We start from the raw sequence: 27,307 nt of genomic DNA, 5'->3' as shown, positions 1-27,307 counted from the left end.
CAGAAATGGCTATATTCTTAATATTTTTAAAAAGTTTGCACTAGAAAAACCTGCAGACATCCAGTAGTATGTGTAATATACAAATAAACTAAAAAAATCCCAAAAATCTAAAATACAGAGTAGTACTATGATATGCAAAACAAAATGAGTCGACTAAAAATTGATTTAAACGCAGCAAAAAAGGTTTTCTAATCCACTTCGTACAGAAGAATTGTTCTGTATTTTTAGGAAAAAACAGACGTCACAAAAAAAAGGATTTTTCTCTATTACCTTATGTACTTTTCATCAAATTGAGGTCTTTTTTTAAATCTACGTTAACTAAAATGGTCAATAGAAAGCTAGATAGTTATCTATTCAGCAAATATTTTATCTATAGGAATTTATCTGGAAAAATAGCTATCAGATTAGATCCTATCCAAAACAACTGGAAGATGGACCAACCAGAGAAACCTGTAGACATATATTGAGGACAAAGGGATGCCATGATTGAAAATATTTTGATTGTGGCGGTTATAGCATGAATTAACGGACGAATGCAAATTATTATCAATCTTATAATTTGACCGTTTAATTTCCAATTCAAATACCGGCTTTCATTTTTTTATTAGAATTATTACAAATTATTACAAAAGGCCAATCTTGAGAAAAACATGTAGGCGTAGCCAGAATGCGAAGTTCAAATAGAAGAGAAAAACCAAAATATATACACAATTCAAGGCGGTTTTCCCTAGTCCCTCCGACTCTTATTTTATCTAGAATAGAATCCAGATTATCTGTGATGTCATCCGGCAGATTTGCCCCGGATGTAAACAAACTATGTTTGAACAGAAAAAAAACGAACTAAACGCATGTGTTTTGTCTTGGGGACAATCAGCAAAAACATCCGGGCCCATAAATACCTGAAGGATTTGTTGACTTACATAATTGGATAAATTTAATTCAGGCGATTATGATTAGGTTCTCAGCACTTTTCTACCCTATTTTTGACATTTTTTAAGAAATTAAAATGTATCCTTGTGCTCAAAGAGGTAAATGATGCGGCCACAAAGCCTTTCGCACCGCGACCGGATCTTTTGGGCTCCTCTTCTTTTTATAACTCTCTGGCCAGCTTCAGATTTTCAGTCACCCTTCATAACTTTGCCAGCTACTAACTCCTAGTGTAGGATCTTGCTTTCAGCTTTTCCTCACCTATGTACAAGAATCTACAATAACGTAGTCTCTCACAGAGACATGTGTTCTGCGGTCTTCTCTTCCTCCTGGCAATTCCTCTGCACAGTGTTTCTTCCGTATGTATTTCTGTCCGGTGCAGTACTTCATAAGCGGCAGTGCCCTGAAAGAGGTCCAACCGGACAAAACCTGGTTCTGTTCCAGTAATTTCTTTGAAAATATTGCAGATGGCCCCATTGATGGATTCATTAAGGAACCGTTTTGAATATATCCTTTTTGTGGCAAGGTCGGCCTCAGAAGGGTTCGGAGCGAGAGAAGTCATATTGACTCCTTTTGGGATAACATGTCTTCTCACTCTTTATCCCGATTGCTCAGGGACCCATGACAGGTTCAGGTCGTTGGTGTCACTGACTTTGGCCAGGGAATCCATAAGCCTTTTGCCTTTACCTGCAGAGGCTGCCTGACTGTCAGAAAAAATCGTCTTGGAATGTGTTCCGAGCTTTTTATTTATCTGGGGCAGTGTTCAATTGCTATGATTTCAGACTGGAAAACTGTCGCTTATTTACCTAAGTTTAAAGTCAGTTCAGTCTTCGGATTCACCTCCTCTGCCTATATCAGTTTTTGAGTTATCAGTACGCCAGTACGAATTACCCTTCAGATATATCATCCAATGAAAGACAATGAAAGAAAATCAAACTGTAGCCAAAAAAATTGTTTTCTATTATTTTCACCAATTCTGGCCAAATTAGTTTAGTTTCCTAATGTTTTTTCAACGAAATGACCTACGTACATTTATACTGATAAGTATTATTTACCAAAACGGATCAATTTCTACAGAAACTTTATGTTTTTAAGCATCAATGTAGATTTTTTATTGTTATTAATTTTTTTTAGCACGGGTAACACTTTAAGGATTGTTATCCTTGATGATGATGACCTTGAGCAGGCCAGATAAAAGGAACGTGAGTGAGATACAACACGTGGTCATTCATATGTTGATGTGATCGTTATTTCGCCATATTCGGTTCCCTCGTGCTCGGATTTTTTAAAGATCCTATGATCCGATTAAACGGACGGTGCAGTGGGAAAATCAGAGTTGAAAAAGCTCACAAACTTGTCTATATTATTCCAAAGCTTGAACTTTTCGCATAGGAGAAAGATCCGGCTGAAAAAATAGTAATTTTGAAATGACTGGATGTATTAGACTTTTTCGTGTCCCGTCCTGGGTTTTAACGATTTTGACCGGGACCGGGAAGAGGGAGATGATACGTCTTGCAAACCGGTTCTCGAAGAACCTCGCAAGTCGGTTCCAAAAAGATATTTATGATCCATAGTTGGTGGATTTAACGCCAGAAAAGCCTGCCAAACGACTCGTGACAAAATAAAATAAGTTATCCTATTTCGACACTGACATAACACGCCATGAAATTCTTTGTACTAATTAAGCCGTATAAATAATTTAACAAAGTTTCGGATCTGAAGAGATGAAAGTATTGGATATAATAAAATAGTTTTGACATTGAAAAACTATTACCCGAAAAATAATTTTCTCGGTGCTCAAACTAAACGCCTGTATTTAATTGAGGTCAAAGAAGTCATGATATCGACCAAACTTTATTTCTATCAGTGGGTCTGGTAAAATTACATAAAATCGGTCCAGTAGACCAAAAATTCTACTTAAGCAGCAACAACGATTAGAATAATTGGATAATCGCATGGTTTATGAAGTGTGTCGTCCAAGAAAATCATGATGGTCTTACGTTATAACTCAATCTCTAGAGGAAATGAACAGTTAAATTAATTATTTCTAATGGATCCTTGTGAAAGGGTGAACACGCAGAATGGGTTCTTTTTTTCAATATACGAAACACCAATTAAATTTTTAATTCTTAAACTCGACTGCTTTCCATTAATTATTACAAAAATTTAAATTATTGTTTTTGCGCTTTTGCTTTTTCATATTTTTTTGCGATTTATATACAGACGATTCGACATAAACAAGGTATTGTCGGAACATTCCTGTTTGCACAAGTGTAAGGTCCTTGTGGATAGATTTTAATGATAAAGCAAAAAGAGCTAAAAAAGTACAATAACTATAACTAAAAATGGGATCCTATAAAATATTTAAAATTATACAATCAAAACATCACCTTTAACAGCGGTGTCATTAAAAGGAATTCATATTTTCAAAATTGAAAATACCAAATAGTCTGACTTGCAATAAATTTGACATACAAAAAGACCATCTCTCTCTCTCTCTCTCTCTCTCTCTCTCTCTCTCTCTCTCTCTCTCTCTCTCTCTCTCTCTCTCTCTCTCTCTCTCTCTCTCTCTCTTGCTCTTGCTCTTTTCTCACTACCTCCCTCTTTTACTCTTTTTATATTTGAACAAGTTCTTCGACTTTAAATAAACCGCATTCCTCCATTCTCGCATTAATGTTGGGATGCTTCCCTATATATCTATTTCTTTCTTGTTCTCTCTCTCACCCTCTCCTCTCTCTCTCTCTCTCTCTCTGTCTCTCTCTGTCTCTCTCCCTCTCTCCCTCTCTCTTTCTCTCTATATATTATCAATTTATCTATCTTCCTCTGTATATTTATCGTTTTTTGTCTATGTTTCTCTCTATCTCTCTCTCTCTTTTTCTTTATCTTTGTGTCACTACCTCATATTTGGCCAAGTTCTTTGACTTTAATTAAACCGCATTCCTCCATTCTCGCATTAATGTTGGGATGCTTTCCGATATATCTATTTCTTTCTTGTTCTCTCTCTCACTCTCTCTTTCTCTCTCTCTCTCTCTTTCTCTATCTCTCTCTCTCTCTTTCTCTCTTTCTATCTTTCTATCTCTATCTATCTGCCTCTGTTTATTTATTTTTTTCTATGTTTCTGTCTCTCTTTCTCTTTTTCTTTCTATCACTACCTCCCTTTTTTACTTTTCTTATATTTGACCATGTTCTTCGACTTTACATAAACCGCATTCCTCCATTCTCGCATTAATGCTGGGATGCTTTCCGATATATCTATTTCTTTCTTGTTCTCTCTCTCACTCTCTCTTTCTCTCTCTCTCTCTCTCTCTCTCTTTCTCTATCTCTCTCTCTCTCTTTCTCTCTTTCTATCTCTATCTATCTGCCTCTGTTTATTTTTTTTTCTATGTTTCTGTCTCTCTTTCTCTTTTTCTTTCTATCACTACCTCCCTTTTTTACTCTTTTTATATTTGACCATGTTCTTCGACTTTACATAAACCGCATTCCTCCAATTTCGCATTAATGCTGGGATGCTTCCCTATCTCTATCTCTCTCTCTCTCTCTCTCTCTCTCTCTCTCTCTCTCTCTCTCTCTCTCTCTCTCTAATTCCTGTATGTCTATTTATATATTTATTTTCAATTCTCTCTCATCAACCCGTTTTCTTTTTGTTGAACTTTTTGTATAGTAGATCAAATCTGTTATAGTTTAAATTATATTTATTGGTTATGTATGATTCGTCTTACAGAACTATAATACATAAAAATACATCAATCACCATTTTGAATCTTTAATCTCGACTTCCATTCTGAATCGCATTACTCGAGAATTTTTTTCTTATAATATATCACGACAACAACTATCGATCATATCTCGCCTGTCAACGCCGGTTTTATTTTTACACCAATGAAAACTGCGTATGGAATATGAAGAAAATTAAAAATTCGCCGACTAAGAAAATCGTTAGATCGGTATGTTTATTTAAACGATTATCTTGCTCACTTGAAGTATTTTTAACAAGACAAATGTTTAGAAATTTTGTTGTTTTTGAAAAACAGCCTTGGTATAGATTATACAATATAGATGAATACATAATTTCTGAGTTTTTTCAATGCGTATTCCATTCAAGTGAGATGTATTATTTTTGGAGGTGAGTTAAACATAGTATGTGCAGCGGCCTTGGCTCTCGAAATTACCTTTTCCAAATAAAAATAAAGCCAAAAGCACAATACAAAAATATTCATGATAATAAACCGCACTGATAGTTCATTTTAACAATTATTCCTCATTTAAACATTCTTGGACCGATTTTGGCGATTTTTGGCCTGCGTGCTACTACCACAGTTCGAATGGAATTTGTGGGTGATTTGTCGCATTTTTTCAATAGTTTTGTCTTGAGTTTTTACTGTTATGAAAACTTTCATGGCGATAATCGGGATGAAACGTCCCCCAGAACATCCTTTGCAGTGTTTGAAGGCCTTCGAACTGGTAATGCTTGAACGATTTCTGCATTATGCTTTCAGTTCTAAGGATTTATTTTTAAAAAAGTCTACAGAAGGATATAAGTATTAAATTAAATTGTATAAACACAAAGAAACAAATTTTAAATTGAAAGAACCAAATTTTTAAAAATATAAACAACTATTAGTATGGGACAGTTTAAATTATAAGCTGCTTACTAGCTGGCCCAATAATTTGACATTCGTTCTAAAGATTGTGAAACAGGCAAAATGTAAGAAATATTGAGGAAAAAGTTAATATTTGTCAAATTACTTGTAGCAATGCTATGACAATCCTGGTGTCGCCACTGCGGACGGCGACGGTGCTGATGGCAGTCGTACCCTGGTGTTCCTCCATCTCACAAAACACACAACACCGTTCAAATTCGGAATTGCCGAATCGAAGACGACGCCGTCACAAGATCGGACGCGATCTGTCGAATTCAAACTAAATCGGCGACACCCTCCCGAGCCGAGAGCCCGAGTACTACTGAGAGCCGGGAGGTACAAGTACACGGAACGGGCGCCTCTCCGGCCACAGAGGGGAGGACGAGTGATGTTAAACATTTTCCGGTCCGGCCGGTTGCGCTTCGTCCTGATGGCCATTCCGTTAATTGCCATCATCAATTTGATGTATTCTTTTAAATTCTAAAAGTTTACCAACAATGTTTGATTATATAGTTTTATTTGGATGTTTGCCTACTCTACTCTACAATCTTAAAATATGTTCAGATATGTCACTTTGTGGTTTCTCAATTTATGAATTGCATATGCAAATATACCGGTTCTAGTCATGAACAAAGATTATTTGAAAAAAAAAATCTGGTGAGCTCGTTTTCCCAAGAACTTTAAATTTGTACTTGTAAAACAACATTAATTTTATTATGTCAGATTCTATGATTATAAAGTTTTCTTCTTTTTTTAAATAAAACACTCTTATTTGATTGGATAGAAACTGAAATTGTTGTACAGGAAACCTCAATCAAGAAGTCCCCCTAATTATCTTCTTAATTCAATTAATTAATCTTTAAGTAAGTTATTGGTTGAATAAAAAGCTAGTGTCACGAGCGGAATTCGAACCTATGACCTTCTGCTAAATACGCCGCTGCTCTACCAATTGAGCTATCGTGACTTCGATCCATTCGGACACCAACTTTCCATCTCAACCCACTTTTCGAATTTTCCCTTCTTTTTTCAATTTTTCATGTGGATGGAAGTCACGATAGCTCAAGTGGTAGAGCAGGAGCGTATTTAGTCGAAGGTCGTGGGTTCGAATCCCGCTCGTGACACTGGCTTTTTTATTTCAACCAATAACTTACATAAGATTAATTAATCGAAAAAAGTTATTTGGTCAATCGGACCACGAAATCTAATGGATTTATCTTCTTAATTTTGACCCCAAGTAAGCCATTCTTTGTATCTATTTTTACTATTTAAGGATAGATAAAAATTCATTGTCTCGCTATGTTATAAAATAAAATAACTCAAGTTGTTAGTGAAGATTTAAAAAAATCACCTCAGTGCTATGCAGGAAATGCGGTTATCCTTCTACTTTTTATGTAGAATACTTAAAACTTTAATATCTCTTTGAAAACGTTCGAATCCAATTGCACTAATCGCTGTTGCGCCAGGAGTATTTGCATATTGTATTATCATTGACAGCATGTAATTGGGTCTTGTAAAAGGCTATTTAAATACAGCCAAAGAGAAGAAACCGAGAGGTGTGAAATCAGATAGCCTTGGTGGCCACCGTACTGAACCAAAAATTATAAGCCAACATTCCTGAAATATATTTATTGATCTAGGGGCTTAATCTATCGCTATTTATCTAATCTTACAAATCGATCACACACTTACCTTTATTGTAATAACTGTATTTCCTATTTTACACCTGTTCATTTTCTGTGCTCTCTCTCGCTCTCTCCTAACTTACAAAATGTGTATGTATAGCATATTTTCAGCAAAAATCAGAATTTTATATTGTACCCCGCCATATTGAGCGAATTAATCATAATTAAAAGGCAAATTTTATTGTCAACCCTTGATAAGAAACATTTTGACTTAACTCCTATGACAGTGTTTAAAATTTGATAATTATATTAATATCTATATAAAAAACTCATTGATAAACCGTTTTGTAACAATTTAGTTTCTGTCATTTTGAAAATTAAAGTAAAATATAATGCAATTTGAAGTATTGGTTTGGTTCAGCGATGAATGGATTTATTTGGCTGCCTATTTTTCATAAAATAACAAAGTTTTCGTCTAATTTTCAATTTCGTTTTTGTACAGTAAAGTCACCGAGTAAGTAACAGGGCTTACGAACATAAAGCATAAGATACATCAATTTTTTGAAAGTAATAGATTAGTTTCAATAATAAAGATAGTTTTTTTTTTTAGGCAAGCTTAGCGTATAATTTAATAAGTTAGTCTTCCGGTATCAAAGCACTTGAAAAAAGATAAAATGTGTTTGGGTTGGAAGGGATTTGTGTTAGTGCTTGTCGGTGTCCTTTGACGGCTTTAATGCTCCGTAATTTCTTTTTTTTTCAGATAATAACTTTTTCCAAGAGTTATTTAAGGCCGTTGATGATGTACAACTGAATAAAGTTTACAACTTTTGGGTTTAACGTAATTTTATATTGGTAAGTATTATTTTGATCCCTTCATTATTTTCCACTGAAATTTGTTGTATTGTTTGGCCCATATCTACATTTACCAGGTTATAATTATCAAATAATAAAACAAAGATTTCTTTTTATCGCTTTTAGATTTTTTTCTTTGGTGAAGTGCTTGCTTTCAAAAAGATAAACTTTTTGCATTTTTTTAATACCTCCTTAAAAATATTCATATCCTGAAATTGGAAGATAATATACAAAATGTTTATTCTTATATGCATATTAAGAGGTTAGATGATTTTAGAAAGAAATGGAGGACAGTCTTCAAGCTAAATAACGAAAAAAATTCCATGCAACTTTTCCTTCTACGTAAAAAGAGAAAAAGCACTACAATCCAGAAAAGCATCAATGCGTAAATTAAACTACAGATTTTATAAGCTACTAAATAAAATGTGAATTGTGCAAATAATGATCATTTCTCTTATTTTGAGGAAGTGTCGGAATCTAAATGAATGTGAATCTGTTCGTGAATATTTGTAAGTATTTATTTAGAAATCGTGAGATGCGGTCTGGTGTGATGTAGATTTCAGAAAAACATTTTCTTTATCGTGCCAACGTTTCGATCTTTATTGAGATCATCTTCAGGGCCTGGGATTTACAAACATTGTTTACATATTACAATTACATTTTGGATGTGGAAAAGTGAATTTATGCACAATGCAAAATATATTTTATATATTCAATCAAAGTATTTCTACTCACTCAAAGTGTTTGTCTTCTGTGTAATTGTGCCATTCTTGCGTGTCGTGTCGAGAGAGCCAGTGAAATTTTGCTATTTTGTATTTATATACGTTGGATTTTGAAGGGGTGGGGAAGGATGTCGGTATAGAAAAGACATTTTTGTATAAGGCTGAAGATGATCTCAATAAAGATCGAAACGTTGGCACGATAAAGAAAATGTTTTTCTGAAACCTACATCACACCAGACCGCATCTCCCGATTTCTAAATAAATATCCATTAACGGTCACTAATCACCACACATTTGTAAGTATGTCGGGTTCGAATGCAGGACCGGTGGATTCGAACCCGGGACCTTTACCTTTCACTGATGAGCGCCGTGTCAACGCCTAAACCGTTGCGGCCACCGACGCCCCTTCTTACTATATTAATTTTAATTAAATTACCCTATGTATTCTTGTTAGTTGGATAAAACAAAATATAAAATACAAACCAAAACAAACAAATGTTAATCCTCATTTTTACTAACGTATTTACTTAAAGATAGTAAATATGAAGATTTCCCATATTGTGAAAAACACCTTTTCTCATATTTTCTCCATTTTAATCCAGTTGTATTCTCTTTAATCATAGAAAGGACTGGACTGGTAATGGATCTTAGCGCATTACAACCTTAAGGGAGGAAAAAAATATTGTCATTGCCGCAACCCTTTTCCATAGTGCCCGCACCCTAAATGAAGTACTCATGTTTTGAATGCCTTTATCAACACGACGGTTCGTAAAATACGAACATTTTAAAAGATTTCAGTGAAGCAAAACTGTTGATAAATTTCACCTTTTCTATTTTTTTATTAATTTTTTTTTTTGCTAGACCAGAAGTGCACTATTCCAGCTTTCAAGAAGCGCAAACCTGGCCGGAAAGAATGTGAAAATAGCCCGAGAGGCCGAAAAGCCGACGGATTTAGCCGTGATCCGAGAATGGGGAGGCGGTGTAAAAATAGCGGAAACACTGCGGAGAGACTTCTAGCTCTACGTGCCACCCAACGCCATTCAGCACGTCACGAATGTCTGCCGTTATTTTGTTACTTCGTTTCAACGGTCTTGTTGTCAAAACAAAAATCCAATCCATTTTTCAACAATTGATCTCGATTCTTGTTAAAAATCCTCTCCAGAAAACACCGGCTTTACGTTGTAAGTCCATTCACCTCCCTATGATATTTTTCACTTTCTCAGCCAACAATGAACTTGCACGCTTGTATGAAAAAGTTAAACGACCTTTGATTATATTTTTTTCGATTCGCAAATGACCCAGAGTCATTTCAAGCAATGATGTCAACTCACGAAGGCATGGGTGAAGTCGCGAATTTTATCTTTAATTGCCATTTCATTAAAATGTAAACAAATCAGGATTTCTACTGTACAAGTGTCTCTCCTGCACACTATACATCAAACTAATAGTTGAAAAAATAACCAAAGTCCCCAATTTAAGTCGTAAGTGGCAAAAAAGGAGGGAAAATTCGAAAGGTTGGGTTCAGATGGGAAGTTGGTGTCCGAGTGGATCGAAGTCACGATAGCCCAAGCGGTAGAGCAGCGGCGTATTTAGCCGAAGGTCGTGGGTTCGAATCCCGCTCGTGACACTGACTTTTTTTTAACTCAACCAATATCTTATATAAAGATTAATTAATTGGAAGATGTTATTTGGTCAATCGGACCACGAAATCTAATGGATTTATTAAGTCATAAGTCCAAGGGAAACAAATGTGGGTTAGTGAAGAAAATAATAAACTCCCAGAAATTAGTACCTGTGTTATAGAATAGCCATCATCGATCAGAAAGAGAAGAAAATGGAGAAAGTTATCACAGTAAAATTACCGATCGAGTATTGTAAAGCCGCCAAAGGTCATCTAATTGGGCGAGAATTTGCTCCCATTTGAAAAATTTCTATAACAGTTAAACACATATGACAAATTTACAATGAACAAAGACTAAAGACAAAAGTAGTCAAGATAACCGTTCTTTGTTTTCCTTTTCGTTTCCGACTATTTTATAAATATCTCAAAAAGTTGGTACATTTTCTTGTTTTCTATATAGCTCGACCGGTTACTTATTGCCCTCTGTAATAAATTCAAACGCATTCTATAGATAGTAAACCTTAATCTCAGATGAATTGGAATTTAACTACTTTAACGGTACGGCCTTTTTAAACCAGGCCTCAATTGCGGCGTATCCAAGTGTCCCTCAATAAGTCCAAACAGGGATAACGGTTGGAACGGTTAATGTTTCGCTATTAAAGAGCTTGTAGGACAGCTTTCCTATCAAAAACTATTCGTAAAAAATTTAACCAAAATTTTCAACATTCCTTTTCAGATGTAAGATGAATTTACGAACTTTGAATGAAATTACGAAAGGTTGAAAATAAAACAAAATTGCTGAAATTGATTTTAAATTCTCTCTCTTTCTCTCACTCTCTATGCAGGGAACCAGTAAAAATGAACAAAGGCAATCTGTAGATATTGGCAGATTAAGTACGTAATCTGTACAAATCTTGGGCATGCAGGACATTTTTTAATAAAGTGTCTCTGAACACTCGACTTCTTCAGCCCCCAGATCTGTGGTGCGTAGCATAAAATTGCTCGTAATGCAGATCAAACACCTTATATTTTACTGTAAGAGAAGGCATATCATCTTTGTTTATGAAGGAGTTCCACACCGTCCTTAGGCCTAGTTTACTGGTTCTATTTTTTTCTTTTAATGTTTTCGAAATGAAGTCTCTCTTTCCCTCCTCTTTCTCTTACTCACTTCCCCCCCTCTTTCTCTTACTCTCTTTCCCTCCTCTTTCTCTTACTCTCTCTCACTCTCTCTCTCTCTCTTTCTCTCACTCTCTCTCTCTCTTTCTCTTACTCTTTCTCTCTCCTCTATCTACCTATATCTTTCTACCAATCTATGTCTCAATCTAACTATTTCTATCTTTATGTATTTAGCTATCTAACACTTTCTAAATTTTCTCTCTCATACTCTCAATTTATCTCTCTGTCTTTTGCCCTCTGACTGTCCGTCAGTTTGTCTCTCTCTCTCTCTCTCTCTCTCTCTCTCTCTCTCTCTCTCTCTCTCACTCTCTCTCCGAACGGAGTCAAAATGCATTAAGTCCGATGATGACTTAAAACATTTAACCAACTGGGGAATTTTCACATAGTATAAAAATTAACACATCAAAATGTAAGGTCATTCTAATTGGTCACTCTCAGCTCATTTACAGAATAAAGCTTACAAATATAGTAAAAACCTTCCTTTTGAAAACAGTGTTGATCATCTTGGTTTTACTATAACTAACACTCTATCATAGGGACCACAAATAAATAAAATACTTTAAAAAATATACACAAATATGTACGCTATCAAAAATTATTACCCTACAAAAAACCTGATATGTACACCTCAAAACTAATTATTTCTTTAGTAATGACAGGTTCATTACAACATAGTCGTCATGAGTGATCTCAAATATACTTTAGAAAATAAACTTCACACAAAACACGTGCATCCGTTATATCCTTAACCTAATATATGATTCTAGCATATATGATAAATTTTTGGTATTAAAAATGTTAAAAATTAAACACCTATAAATCTATTCCATAGCAACCTTTTTAAATAAAATACTACAAACTATTTGTATTTTAATAAAATTAATAAGTAATAATAATGAAGTAATTATACATAATTACTTAATGATCTCCCAAAACACAGAACCAAAACACTTTCATTCATTTAAAATAAAAGCTTCAAAAATCATTAACACAAAACCGAAACATATAGTTCAAATAAAAATCATAAAATCATTCCAAGTAAAACTTAAAGAATACTTTTAAGTAAATATGTTGAATATAATTCTACAAATTAGTATTTAACTATTTACCTTATTTAATATTTATGTAGTTAACATTACATCATATACTTATATACTTTTACTTATTACTTTATTATTCTTTTTTTATTATATACTTTTATATTAACTTGTAAAATGTTATTTATCATTTTACTAGTATTTTATTTCATTTTCAAATCGAAAATTATGTATCAATTCTAAAACGTTCTAATCTAGAATGTACGAATCTTCCGAAAAATCTATATCTAATTTTGTTACTCTACAACTTAATATATAAACAACAAATTATAAATTTTATATGATCTGTATAAAAATATAACTTATAAGTTCAACTTACTCTGATTTACTTCATTGTTGATTTTACAATAATTTGTTATTTCTATTTTATACCTGTTGTATAATAAACAAATTATAATGGTAATTACCGTTAAGTGTAAGAAAAAGTTCTAGAGACCTAACTTTTGCGTTTATTTTAACAAATAAATCTTACCCAATCTCCCTCACTATCAAACCCTCTCTCTCTCTAGCTCTCTCTCTTAATCACTCACTTTCTCTCTCTCTCCCTCTCTCTCTCGCACTCACTCACTTTCTCTCACTCCCACTTTCAATTTCAATATCTCTCACTCACTCTCTCTCTTATTCACTCACTCACTCTCACTCTCAATTTCAATCTCTCTCTCACTCACTCTCTCTCACACTCACTCTCAAATTCAATCTCTCTCTCTCTCTCTCACTCTCACTCACTCACTCACTCACACTCTCAATTTCAATCTCTCTCTCTCTCTCTCTCGCTCTCTCTATCTCTCTCTCTCTCTCTCTCTCTCTCTCTCTCTCTCTCTCTATCTATCTATCTATCTATCTATCTATCTATCTATCTCAATCTCTATCTATCAATGAAATTGGAATCTGTCTATTTATCTATCTAGCTACATATCTGTACGAGTATCCTACACACAAAAATCTGTTTTATTTTAATTTTTCAAATTCAATTTCAACTTCCTCATTTGTAGCTTTGAGTGAAAACAAACAGAAAAAGTGCACTATTTACTTAAATGCCTGTTTGGACAGGCGAAAGCTTTTAAAACATCGAGGACACTCCTTTTATCGGCGCGGCTCCGCGGGTCTCGTCGAATTATGAAAACCCGGCTCCTTGTTGGACGGGATGATCAAGACATCTGGCTCTTATCTGTTGGAAGTTCTCGAGTGGAACACGGCCCCACTTGAACGGAATTTTAAACACCACTTTTATTCACGGTCTATTTCGGTGAGCGTTTTCATTACGACTTTTGGGTCTCTGAAGGCCGAAAGAAATGTCAGCCGAAACTTGCATTCGGTAAGCTTAAAAACACAATGATCAAAATGGCCGGCGTAAGACTTTACGAACAATTAGGTATAATATCCCACAAAAAAAGTGTGTTCTAAACATTTTTTTACTTAAAAAAGCTCAAGAAAGTTCATTTTACGTTTACCTACAAAAAACCTTGCCATAAATACTCTTTACACATTGTAAATTAATACAAAAACTTCTACCTAATAATATATACATTTGTGTGCATACATATAAATACAGGAGAATCAATAATTCTATCCCTAAGACCATCTTTAAATACTATAAACCACAGCTTTTTTCCTAACCTTAAAGTTTTATTAATAATTCATTTACGTGACCATTGACTAAGTTAATTCTTTCAATCAATTAATTGTTCTTTCTATATAAGGTCTTGGTTGAGATAAAAACGTCAGTGTCACGACGGGATTCGAACCCACGACCTTCGGCTAAATGCGCCTCTACTTGCGGCTTGCGCTGCAACTTGAGCTATCGAGACTTCGATCCTCTCGGACACCAACTCTCCATCTCAACCTACAACTGTTCGAATTTTCCCTCTTTTTACCATTTTCAAATGTCTTGTATTATATCGGTTATACTTAACCGAGGAGTTGTACATATAACTATTTGGAGTAATTTGGCATACTGCGCCCTTTGCGAGCTATTGTATCCCTGGTTCTATACCTATAGCACATAGGCGAGTCCCAAGTTCATCATGGAATTTGTTTATTAGGCTAAACTTTAGTGGTTTATTTTTATTTTATTTTATTTTTTAGACACTCCAAAACATTTCCTCCTTGCGATAAGTGTATCACTAAACATGTTTTGTGATTATTTGATCAGATTAATATCTATGCCGTCATCAAAATACCCTTATTTAAAAGCTGCTCAAAGTATCAACTGCTAACATAAAGGACCCAAATAATTAATCATAAAAAATGTAGATTTAAAAAATTTCATAAGGGAAGGAAGATGAAGCCCAGTATTGATTGTTAAACGATTTGAAAATTTGCACAAATATAAAAAATTAAATTGTGTCAATATTTTTCTTTTTATCAATTCTATTGGCATAGCTATTAAAGATATGTTTATTTCTTGTTGTATGCATTTAGAAATATTATTTTTATATTAATTTAAACTTCTAGCAGACTGAACCAGCGAAAATAGAATTTGGAAATTAACGGTTGAACTGATCGAGTCTGTTCTTGCGTTTCGACATCACAGGATCTTTAAAAAAGAGATACCGAAGGTGCTATGCCCACCTCAACGCAATGTTTATCAATATAAAAAAGTTTAAATACCCCTTATTGTTAATCAAGAAATGATCAATAAATATACAACAAAAATTTGCAGTAATAAGAGTAATCTTTGTTTGGGTGATATTTTTTCATTTACACACATGTTTAAGCCGTACTCTTGAAAAAATAAAATATTTTTAAATGAATAATTATTTGCATAAAATCTGCTATTGTTATCTACTAAGATTATAAAAAAGAAGTTCTATAACTCAAAAATAAAAAGATATAAAAGAACCAATAAGGTAAAAAAACATGTATTTGCTTAAGTCAATGTAGCAAAATCCTCATGCACTTTAAAATAATCTGCTTCATGTTTGTTAGCGAAGCTTTTAAAGGAAGATGTAAATGAATGCAAGTCGTCCTATTTATGCTTTTTATTATTTGTAATATTAATTCAAACAGCTCTAAAACGCTTTCTATGACCGACCTCCTCGTTGTCGGAAGTTTCTTCCTGCAGAGTCGCGAGCATTTTCATTTCATCGGCAGCGGATGAAGCCTGGCTGATGGATTTGGCTGTGGTTTCTGTATCGATGGTGCAGCCCTCTCTTGAAAATCTTAGCCGTTGGGTTTTCACGACCTCCACAACTTCGTTCCTTTCCTGAAATGATGAAGATGCTGTGGTATTCCGTACAAGGTGTTACTGTTGTCAAATTACCTCATTCGGCCAGCTGGGTTTTGAATACGAGTGTTCAAATTCGGCAGCTGTGTAGTATGACGAAGTTGTCGACTCTGGTGTGCATGTACACTCACTCACAGTCCAGAATTCCTCTTCGTTCGAGCGATCATGACCGCCGTTTTCACCGCAGTCGACAGAAGTTTCTAATTCCAAACTCAAATCCCAATCCTGCAAAAAAACAATAAAATTAAAAATGAGCGAAAGCGGTGACAGTTACTTGTGCTGCATATAAAAAAGCTATAAGTTATTATTTTGAAAGTTAAGAACAATTTTCTACATTTACGTAGAATTCTTACATCTTAGAAATCTTACATTATTTTTTTGTCAAATTACTACTTTTTAATTCAAAATTTTCAATTTGAATTTGTTAAGCTTATATTTATTATTTGGAATTTCCTGAGAAACTAGACCAAAAATAAAATTTAGTTGTCTCGGGAATTTAAAAAATCCCAATAAAAAATTAACCATTGAAAAGAGAAAATTTGAAGTAAAAAAAGTTTATTCGGAAATTAAAAAGGTTGTCTGATGTTAAATAGGATTAATTTGAATTTAAAAAGGTTAATTTGAAGTTAAGAAGGGTTAATATGATGGGAAAAAGCTACAAAAAGTTGATTTTTCTTTTAATTTTAGAATTATTTTAAAATATAAAATGGGTTCTTACAATTATAAATACTACGTACAATATAATGTCAATTAAAATTAAAAGCAATGTATAATTAAATATAAAAATAATTTTTTTTTAATTTAAGAAAAATTTAAAAACTACCGCATAAAAATTAATAAAAATAAAAATTAAATGCTTAATAAAATTAAATAATTCTTGAAAATTCGTAAATTTACAGTAATTTTACTTTACATGCTTATCAATAGCAGGTATGAAAATACCATCTAATTTTTTGTAATGCTTGAAAATAAAGATTAATTTGAAATTTAAAATTGTTGCTTTGAAATTAAAAACTATTAATTTGAAGTTAAAAAGGGTTAATTTGAAATTTAAACAGGGTAATTTTGACGGAAAATCAAGATTAGTAAAATGTTGATAAAGTCAAGAAAGAGCTACAGCTTTATCATTTTTTTTAACTTTGAATCGTCACTTTGATTTAAAAAAGAAAGAAAATAAACTTAAAGTATTGTGCTTCTGTGTTTGTTTGTGATATGTGATAAAATAGTTTTGGATGTCTGACCCTACACTTATTAAATTGTTTTACATTTTTTTTGTGTTTACCTTAAATTATTTGTAATTACACGATTTGTGATCTTTTGTATCTTCGTTTTGTAAAATATTTTTCATCAGAAACACTTCCATGGTTTTCTGATTTCTGATTACACAAAATTTGGATCAAGATTGGTACCATTTTTGGAAAAAAAAATCTCGCAATAGAATACTGACTTTATTTTTTAGCTGAGGTATCTATAATCATCATTTAATGTAATCTTCAATTTTGTAGATAGCTAGACGTTCATTCACTATGTTTTGGAAAACATGAATACTTTCCATTTCTTTTTGTAACTGTTTTCACTATAAATTATTGCATTTGTGTTGTTAGGTTGATAGATTACTACTTTTTATGCTTGTGTCCTACCTTTGATATCACCTAGAGCACCCAAGTTCTTTGCTCTCGGCAATCCATCAAATGTTACCTTAGTTCTTATTATTAGGACAGCTCAGGATATATTGTTTCGCAACACAACGTGCTATTTTTATGAATTACTACCGTAGATGATTGACAAAGTTATAGTTCACTGTATTTGTTAACTGTATAAAACACCTATTATATAACGGGTGTTTTTACATACATATTAATTTTTCAAAGATTGATCGTATTTAAGACGTTTTATTATATTGGTTTCATTTTTCTTAGAATTCTAAAGGAATTGCTATTTGTAAACGCCTTTCAGAACTAAGAATGCTAAACCCGCATTACTTTTATGTCTTAAATGTAGTCTATCTTCGTGAACCTTGAATAATCTGGATCTCAGTATCGTCTAAATAAAAATTTCTTTTTTAATTTAATTTTTCTTTGCCTAGCTTTCGACCTATTTTAAGATCATCATCAGGGCAAAACAATCTTAAAGATATCTACAGATTGACATAATTGAGTTTTTAGTAAATGGTTACAAATTTAGAAATAGATTGTCCCAACATTGCCAACAAGGGCTAGTCTCATAGTTTTGCACTGTTGATGACCTTAAAATAAATCGAAAGCTTGGCAGATATTAATAGAGTTTTTTTTTCATTCAGATCAAACTGAGAACCAGATTATTCGTAAGGATCATAAAGTTAGACTACATTGAAGACACAAAAGTAATGCGGGTTTAGTATTCTTAGTTTTGAAGGCGTTTTAAATAGCTACAGAAAGTTTAATGATTATTTGGAGATCGTGAGGTGTGGTCTGGTATAGGTTTTAGAAAAACATTTTCTTTATCATGTCAACGTTTCGATCTTTATTGAAATCATCTTCAGGGTCTGGGATTTATAAACATTGTTTAAATTTTACAAATACATGTAGGATGTGAAAAAAATGAATTTATAGAATGCTAGAAAATTTTAGATTTAAAAAAATGAATTTATACAATGATAGAAAATTTTAGATTTAAAAAAAATAAAAATTAATTTATACAATTCTAGAAAATTTTAGATTAAAAAAATGAATTCATACAATGCTAAAAGGATTTTTTTTAAATGTTCACCTCCTACATGTATATGTAAAATTTAACCAATGTTTATAAATCCCTAGCACTGAAGATGATCTCAATAAAGATCGAAACGTTGGCACGATAAAGAAAATGTTTTTCTAAAACCTATACCAGACCGCACCTCACGATCTCCAAATAATAATTGGCTAACGGTCACTAAACACCACACAGAAAATTCAATCTTGAACAACAAACATCAACAAGTTAATTAATGTGTTATCTAAAGAGCTTCTAAGAAAGCATAAAAATTGAACGTATATATTATAAAAAACATTATTTATTCTATATTTTCAAGGTTATTTAATTAATGATGAAAATATTTAGAAAACCCAACTGTTTGGTTAATTTAGTACATCACACAACCTATGTACCAATTTCTTGATTTCTTTACAAACAATTTTGTCTATAGTTCATGGTTTGTTCAAAGTTTGATTTTATTTCTGTTTATAAATTTGTAAGAATGTGTCTGAGGCCTATAAACACTACTTACTTCACGCATGTTTTTCAAAGTTCTTTTTTGATAATAGTAATGTATCAGGAGAATAAGTTATTTTCAAGCCACCTACTTGAAGAGATGGCGACGGACTCTTGAGCATCTGCTCAAAGGACATGATGCCCATGACTTCTTCGTTGGGGAAGAAGTCCTCGTCAAGTTGGTCCGTAAGCGCCGTGACTCCAGCAACGCGGCTCGAAATTGCGTCCACAGTATTGTCCACCTTGCACGAACCGTTATTCCTGGAAAAAAAATACCAGCAGAAAAACTGAAAAATCTGATGAAAAAGTTTGATGTAGGTTTTTCAAGCGTTAGAAAAAAAATCACATTTCAAATACGAAGCCTGCCACAATTATTTGATTTTTTTTCGGAAGACTGTTTTTTTCTTCTGCATATAGAAAGCAAGTATCATCTCATCATACAATCATACATGATGTATGATATTCTAGCTCTTAACAGTCGTAAACAGAAACCTGAAGGCACAGGCCGAAATGCATAGGCAATATACAACAAATAAATCTCAATTAGATTAACCTTGGAAGTACAAAGAAATTAAAAACAAAGTAAGAAAATAAACCAAAAAGAAGAATAGAAAACAAATTGTAATATTATCTTCAGTAATTTACATCTTTAGCCTTCATGAAAAGGAAATGTTAAATGCCTAAAGAATTGACTTATTTATAAATTGTATGCCCTTTTATCATTTATTTCGTGTATTATCAGGTTGATGAAGAACATCATTATCACTACACTTGGTCTTGGTATTTTGATTTGTATGGATTTTCATTTTTAGCCTAAAAATTAAATAAAAGGCCACCGTGCATGAAAGTTTGACCATTAGACTATTTGACATGGCTCTTTATTCACAATTAATGGCTTCCTTGGCCGACGAATCTATCAAATCATTTTCCTATTAAATTATAATTTCCACACTTGTCCTATTATTTGACCTAATATCGTTCTTGATTGAATCGCCCTAGACCTACACCTAAGGGCGGAGGTTGAAAACCTATTGTTCCAAATAAGTAAGATGTGATACAGAGCAGGTGCACCGGTCATTTTGTCTTGGCCCATGGCCCGATCCTGAGACTATACGACCGTAGGCCCTGTCCTATTCGTGGACCAAAGGCAACGACCTTTTCCTGACCCTTGTCTAGCCCTTGCCTGCGAGCGTGACCGAAATGGCTTTGCATTTCATTCGTTTCACGTTTCTTTTCTCATCGAAGGGTTAAGTTTATCTTCATTTACACCTGTTCCTTAAGAGGAAGGCTTTGAAGGTGAGAGATGTTTAAGAACCAATGTGAAAACATCCTTAACAAAAAATGCTTAACAAATATATCTCTACATATTAAAAATACAAGACAGTACAATGTTTACTCAGAGAAATAGATCGTTTCATAATAATACCATTTCAAATATATTTAAAACCTGCAATTTTAAGAGAAAAAAATGTTTTTACTGTTAGTATATGTTTTTTCGCTGATTTACATTTTCTTTTCTGTCAAACGAAAGTTTATAACAAGAAAACAACTTGCAAGCTTATTTTATAAAACGAATTCATTGCTACAACAGTCAAATAAAAATATAAATTATCAGAAGAAAAAGTTAAATTTGTGATGTATTGAAACAGTGTCTTCTTTTCAAATACATCGTTTTGGAGTGTTCAGCGAATTTGTTTTTGGAAAGAACTTAAATTGTTTGCTGTTTTATTTTAATATATAAAAAATTTCGATTTATTTAAGAGTATAGAATACTATCTTATAGCTCTAAACTAGGCTGTTTTTTAAGCCCATACTTTTCCCTTTGTACTTCGAATAGTAGGTTGTTACAACATAGAATTTTTTGGGAATCTCGTTAACACGTCTCAATGAAAAGGTTTCTAGGGCTAACCTGGGGCTGAACAGAATCTGGTAAGTGTTTTTCTAACAAAACGACGTGACTTTGCAAACAAAATATCAGGTTTACAAAACTTTGATGCGATCCATAATTTGTTACGCAGCTTAAATTTGAGGCTATAATTGCTACAAGATTTTGGAAAGGCTTCAAACGCATTTCTTTACAAACAATACTTTCTCTAGCCCTGTTTATGTGTATTTAAAATGCAGGCATGTATGTGGTTAAAATTGATTTCTCTGTTGAACCATTTTTCTCATATACATGCCTGCATTTTAAATTTTGTTTAAGGGTGTTGTCACTTCCGGGTCATCGATTTGTAAATGCTGTAGCCAGGGAGTTGGTAAGGCGTAGGGCTCTCTGGTTTGAATCCTGGGGTATCTTGGCTCGCAATAACTCTTGTATGTTTGATCTTTCCATAGACATATGCCTCAGTGGAAGACTCAGCTTTCTTTAGGTTAACAAAATAGGAATAGTTCATCGGGAGGATGGCTATGCAGTATGAGCACTTTCTTCTGTCTAGAACACTTTTGGAGTCATATATGGAATTCAGTGTTTTTGGCTGCAGTGAATGTGGATTGAATCTGTTTCAATTGAGGTAGTTCAAGCTGAGAGGGGAATTACTATTTCTCAATTATTTGCCCGGGTTGAGGAAGGATCCTCTCCGGGTTATAATGTTCTAGGAGCGATTTTAATGCTTCATCATTTCCTTTGTGAATGCCGGATTTCGCCAGCTCTACATGGAAATAGTAATTACAACTTAATATAAAGGAGTTTAATTACTAATTTTGTTGCACGCTGTTAAATTAGTACATTAGTTTTTTTAATATTATTTCCTATTGTAAGATTAACTTCCTACTGTATTTCCGGGTGTAAAAAATACGATTTTTAGTTTAGATTATTATTTTGCCTTACGTATTTTTTATGTTAATTAAATTCATCTTTAATATTACAACTGTAAAATAAATTAAATTATGATATAATCAAAAATTCTGAACTAAGGCATACGGCTTTTTGACATGCCCAAAATTTATTTTAAATATATTGTAAACTGTTACTTATGTGTAAGAATAAACGTATTTTTTTTCTTCTTCTAGAAAATTGGACTAATTTTAATGCAAACTTAAATCAAAAACCTTCAAATATAACTCCATTTTTTAATTATTTTGTTTCCTCTTGGTAAACTGCTCGAATTGCCATATAAATCTTTATATTACCTCTATAAGTTTTAAATAATATCATATTATTAAATGAAGTAATAATTTATATTATTATCTTCTTGGTTAAATAAAACTTTGTTTATTATTTCAACGCGTTAAATATATATTTTATATAATAATATATTATACGCTGTTGAAATCTATCAAATCCTGATTTATCGAGGTTCTCTGAGGATTAAAAATTGTTATGTCCTTAAAATGTTTATCTTTGGGTATTATTTCAAGGCGTTAATTATATATTTTATATAGTAATATATTACACGGTTGTGAAATCTATCCAATCCTGATTTATCAAGCTTCTCTGAGGATTAAAAATTGTTATGGCCTTAAAATTTTTAATTTTGTGTATTATTTCAACGCGTTAATTATATTTTTGTATAATAATATGTTACACGGTTGTGAAACCTATCCAATCCTGATTTATCAAGCTTCTCTGAGGATTAAAAATTGCTATGGCTTTAAAATGTTTACCTTTGTATATTATTTCAACGCGTTAATTATATATTTTATGTAATAATACATTATACGTTGGTGAAATCTATCAAATCATTTTGTCAAGCTTCACTGAAGGATAAAAATTGTTATGGCATCAAAAATTGTTATGTTTATAGCAGATCGATCTGTCTAGCATAGTAAACAATTTAAACATGTTATTGTAGTTCGATCCGAACTGGGAAAAACTAACTTGAACAGATGACGCGAGTGCGAACGTCTATTGCCGCCATGTGGCAGTCGGCAGAAGTACTTGATTTTCGAGGTCGGTCGATTTGAGTTTTCTTGCTAATTCTAAAACTCGTGAAAAGCCAAGAACGCGTGAGAAAATTTTGAAAAGGTTGTTTACTAGTTTTCTTATTGCGGTCTGCGTTTCCGATGCGTTTTTCGTGTCTGTTAGACCAAAAAGATTTGGAACGACTAAGCTACATGATTCACACGTACTGAACCAGTCGGTAGAACTAATAATCCAGCTCGTTTTAAATTGCCCTAGGGCAAGAAACGAATATAAATTTTGTTCTTGATTAGTTTGACGAAAGGGCGAGGCGAAGCGTGGAATCGACTTGGCATAGATGGACACAGCAGTCTGTAATTAAATATAGCGAGTGGCCCAGTGAATGAAAACTCGAATACAAAACACCATCGAATTGAACCATTGAAAAAGTGCAGATTCGGCGGTTCCAGTGGTCGAAATACTAGTTTAAATTAGTTAAATGTGGAAACGGGACCGGTTTAGAAACCCAGCATCGTGCCAATTTTTACAAGTGACCGTTAATTTCAGTTCGTCGGCTTTAAACACTATTGAAACAGTTTGAACTTTTTGTTAGAACCATTTTTGCCTACGTGTTATGCTATGCGAACAGGAATAAAAATTTTATAAAAAATCAACATGTTACATCTTAAACAACATATACCATTTTTGCATGCCTAACCTACCCAACATAAACCGCTACACATTCTCTACGATTCTTTAGTATCAATCGTTAGATTTAAATATAAGCATAGATTTGATATTGCTATTAGTTAATAGTATGAATTTGAGATCCAAAAGTTTCTATATCTCTTTTTAATATTTGGTTCTAAAGAGAGCAAGGAAACATTTTTTTTTTTTTTTTTTTTTTTCAAAGGAGTTGACATAAAAGAATCTTATAAAAATATTGTCGAATATCTTATTAATAATAAATATATCATAAAAATAAAGAAGTTAGTTGCTATTTAGACGATTTTCATCCTGCCATTAGACCCAAAATGTATAATCAATAAAAAGTGAAAAAGTCACATTGTACATTTCATACAAATTCATATCACAATATAATATATTTGTTACAGTCAGTAAAAGTTAGCACGTCAATTTCAGATTACATCAGTAAATAATCGTGGACAGACCAACTAATTGTTGCATAGCAACAATTGTTTGATTTTTTTTCAATATTTATTTAATCTGGTGGTGTTCTTCCCAAAATCTCTTTCATTTTTGCTTTCTACTTCTGCCAACTATTATCGTTTTTAATATTGACATTATTGTTTTGGTGGAAGGTGATATTAAAACGCCTGTTTTTGTTACAGCATAACAAAAAACAGGAAGAACTCTTTTCAGTGATGGCTTTTGTATATTGATACTCAGTAACCGTATCAAACTTGCCACAAAAGAGCCAGATCTCAAAGTGGATCCTTAATGAGCCCAAAACCTGATGGAACAATACCATAGACTTGAAGCATGCGAAGAGATTCATAGAAGGGCGATCCCTAAACGTACAAAGGAATTACTGAAAGGCAAACGCAACATGACCAGGATTGTGGCTGGACTCCTGACAGAATACTGCCACTTAAGAAAGACATACATCGGATGGGAGTACAGATAGAAGAAACACGGTGCAGATTTTGCCAGGATGAGGAGGAGACCGCAGAACACATTTTATGTTTTCGTGAACGTCTATGTAGGTATAAATTCTTGCAACTGCAGGAAATCCACAAGAAGATCCTAAACTTAGGAGCCGCTGAATATGGTGGTTGATTAACAACCTGAAGCTGGCCAGTGAGTTATAAAACACAGGGGAGCAGAATAGATCTACTCAGGTCGAGGTGCAAACGCATTGTGGCCGCCTCTTTTATCCCTATCCCTAACCGTATCACAGAAAATATAATGTGAAAAAGAATGATTTTTTTAATTGATCTTTAAAAAGAACCCTTCGGATAAACAATTAGTCATTGCGTCTGCTATTTTATTGCTTTTCATTTAAAAGCCTTAATACTAAAAGATTCAATGTGATTTGAAATTTTTAATATTATTTCATTAAGAAATCGAAATTTTTCATTCTGGCCAAGCATAGGCGGTCATAATATCGATTTTTTTATATTCACTAGTTTATGTTTATTAAAAACCAACATTAAAAGAAAACAACAGCGGCAGTGGGCCGGACCGGCAGAGAAACCCCTGCGTATCAATAGCACTATCGGTGGGTGACCCTCGGAGGATCTGGTTCATAGACCGGGTCGCCCGATTAAGGATAGGCCATGTGTGGTTGACACACGAACACTTACGTTTAGGCCAAAGCCCGCATAAATGTCCGGCATGCTGAGAAAGGTTGCTCGATGTATCCCATCTAGTTGAACGGAGTAATTCCTTTGGCTCCATATAGAGAGCGAGTACGAATGCCACCCGAGAGAAGAATAGGGCTTGAGCAACGAGTGTCTGGGGACCCCTGTTCCGATTTTTGGAGATTTTCTATTGTATACAATGCTTTTTATGTTCTTAACGTATTGAAAGTGAATGTATGTATTGGCGAGAATTTGTAGAGTAATGGCGGAATATTGAGTACACATCCACCTTCAATTAGGATAGTTATGAAATAGGTGTACAGTGTGATGTAGGCATACCGAATACTCTCACCTTAATGGATGGTAATAAAAAATAATGTATTAAGAGTATCTGGGAAAGTGAATATATTTTTTAAGAACTGATTGCGTTAGGAGCAGAAATCGCCTAACCATCTGTCATAAAATCGTTCAGTTGTTTCAAGCTTAATTGGATGATTAAATTATACGCTTAATTATTGTTCATTAGCTTGTGTAAAGCTTTATAAAAGTAGTGGTTTATTTGAGGTAAAAGGATTGCCGTGTAAATTTGTGTTAAAACGGACCAAAAAGCATAAAATAGAAAACAGTGTTTAAATTATTACAGAAATTAGTTATTCGTTTTGTAAACATTTTGCATTAATAAAGCATGTGTTATTATTGTTATTATTATTACAATAATTGTGAAATAGATATTTTTAATTGTTACATTGTCCTACACACTAGCTATAACGTACACAACTACATAATTCTCAAAATATTCATATATGGTCATAATTTTTTCACCCCCTTCTTCACCTAAAACAAACATTGTTTGTAATCATATGGAAAATTAAGGATTTTATGAATTTCTAAATTGTTTAATAATTTATTTTAAATTGCACACAAGTTAATCTTGTTACGAGGTATGATTATATTTTATAATGATACATATGTTATATCAATATTTGGTTTGTTTGCACGTGAAAAAAATTAATGTAAATATTTACAGTTTGATTTGTTATATTTTGAAAGATGTCAAAGAAGATTTTTCATTAGCGGGTAATATTTTACGGCCGATTGAAGTTTTAATGCTGCAGCAGTCAACGTGTTTATATTTACACTGGGAAATGTTTGTTTCTGAAGATTTCTTGCAGTCTTTGAAAGCCAGTAAAGTTTCTCGGGTATAAATATGTTTTATTTTTCTTCTTTTTTCACGACATATTTGCAACTGAGGGAAAGTCACGTCGCATTGTACAATACGAAACCGGAATCAACGTTTGTGTAATCCTGAGGCTGCCGGCTGCATTTCACTTCATCTATTTTAAACAACGCCGTGTTTCATGAGCTGCCAAGAATTTCAGGAGTTCGTTTTTCATTTTTCCTATTTCTATTTCGTATGTTGTCAGTCAAAATTTAGACATAAAATACAATCAAACTTAGTACGGAAGCTTGAAATAATTAAAAGTAACATGAGAAAAAAAATCAAATGTTGTGAAATTAAGTTTATACTTGTATAAACATTTATTAAATAAAAAAGTAATTTTATTAAGCTGAGGAGAGTAAAAAAGCCAAAAAATTTGCAATGTTAAAAAAAGCATAAGCTTTCTACAAACAGTGTATCATAGGTCTTTGAGTTTGAAACTCACATTTTTCTTTTAAATAATATCCCTTGTTTATATCCAAAAACTAAGCCGGTAGTTCGAAGTGAGGTCACCAACACGAACCCTCACTCTTTTTGAATGGCCATCCTGTGTCACAGTCGCCCGAGTTACTGGCCGACGACTAAACACCTGTGGACGTCGAGGCATGGACCCCTCCCACGCCGTCGTTGGCGAATGGGGGCCCATTCACCTGTTTGCCCTTCTAATTCTGTCTAAAATATCCTATGTGATTTTTATACCAGGGGTCGAGGGTTGTTTATCGTTGAAAGTTGTATATTGCAGATTATTCAATAACTTCAGAAAAAAATAAGCTATTTTATACTTGTTTTCACTGTTTTCGTGTGGAAAGTATTCA

At 33.2% G+C, this 27,307-nt stretch overlaps 1 protein-coding gene across 1 annotated transcript in view; it reads right to left on the bottom strand.

Annotated features, from left to right (window-relative positions):
- The window catches only part of LOC106673420, a 90,990-nt gene extending 63,916 nt beyond the window's left edge, over positions 1-27,074 (bottom strand). The window contains exons 1-4 of the mRNA XM_024225148.1: positions 26,938-27,074; positions 19,204-19,372; positions 15,920-16,108; positions 15,692-15,862 (exon numbers count right to left, since the gene is read on the bottom strand). Coding sequence (XP_024080916.1) covers positions 15,692-15,862; positions 15,920-16,108; positions 19,204-19,372; positions 26,938-26,939 — 531 coding nt within the window. The 5' untranslated portion in view covers positions 26,940-27,074. The remainder of the gene's footprint in view (positions 1-15,691; positions 15,863-15,919; positions 16,109-19,203; positions 19,373-26,937) is intronic.
- Between the last annotated feature and the right edge of the window lie 233 nt (positions 27,075-27,307).

Source organism: Cimex lectularius, unplaced genomic scaffold (assembly GCF_000648675.2).
Source record: "Cimex lectularius strain Harlan isolate CLEC.00 unplaced genomic scaffold, Clec_2.1 scaffold15, whole genome shotgun sequence".
Taxonomy (NCBI): Eukaryota; Metazoa; Arthropoda; class Insecta; order Hemiptera; family Cimicidae; genus Cimex; species Cimex lectularius.
The sequence above is the reverse complement of the archived record's forward strand: the minus strand, read 5'-3'. Positions and strand labels throughout refer to the sequence as shown.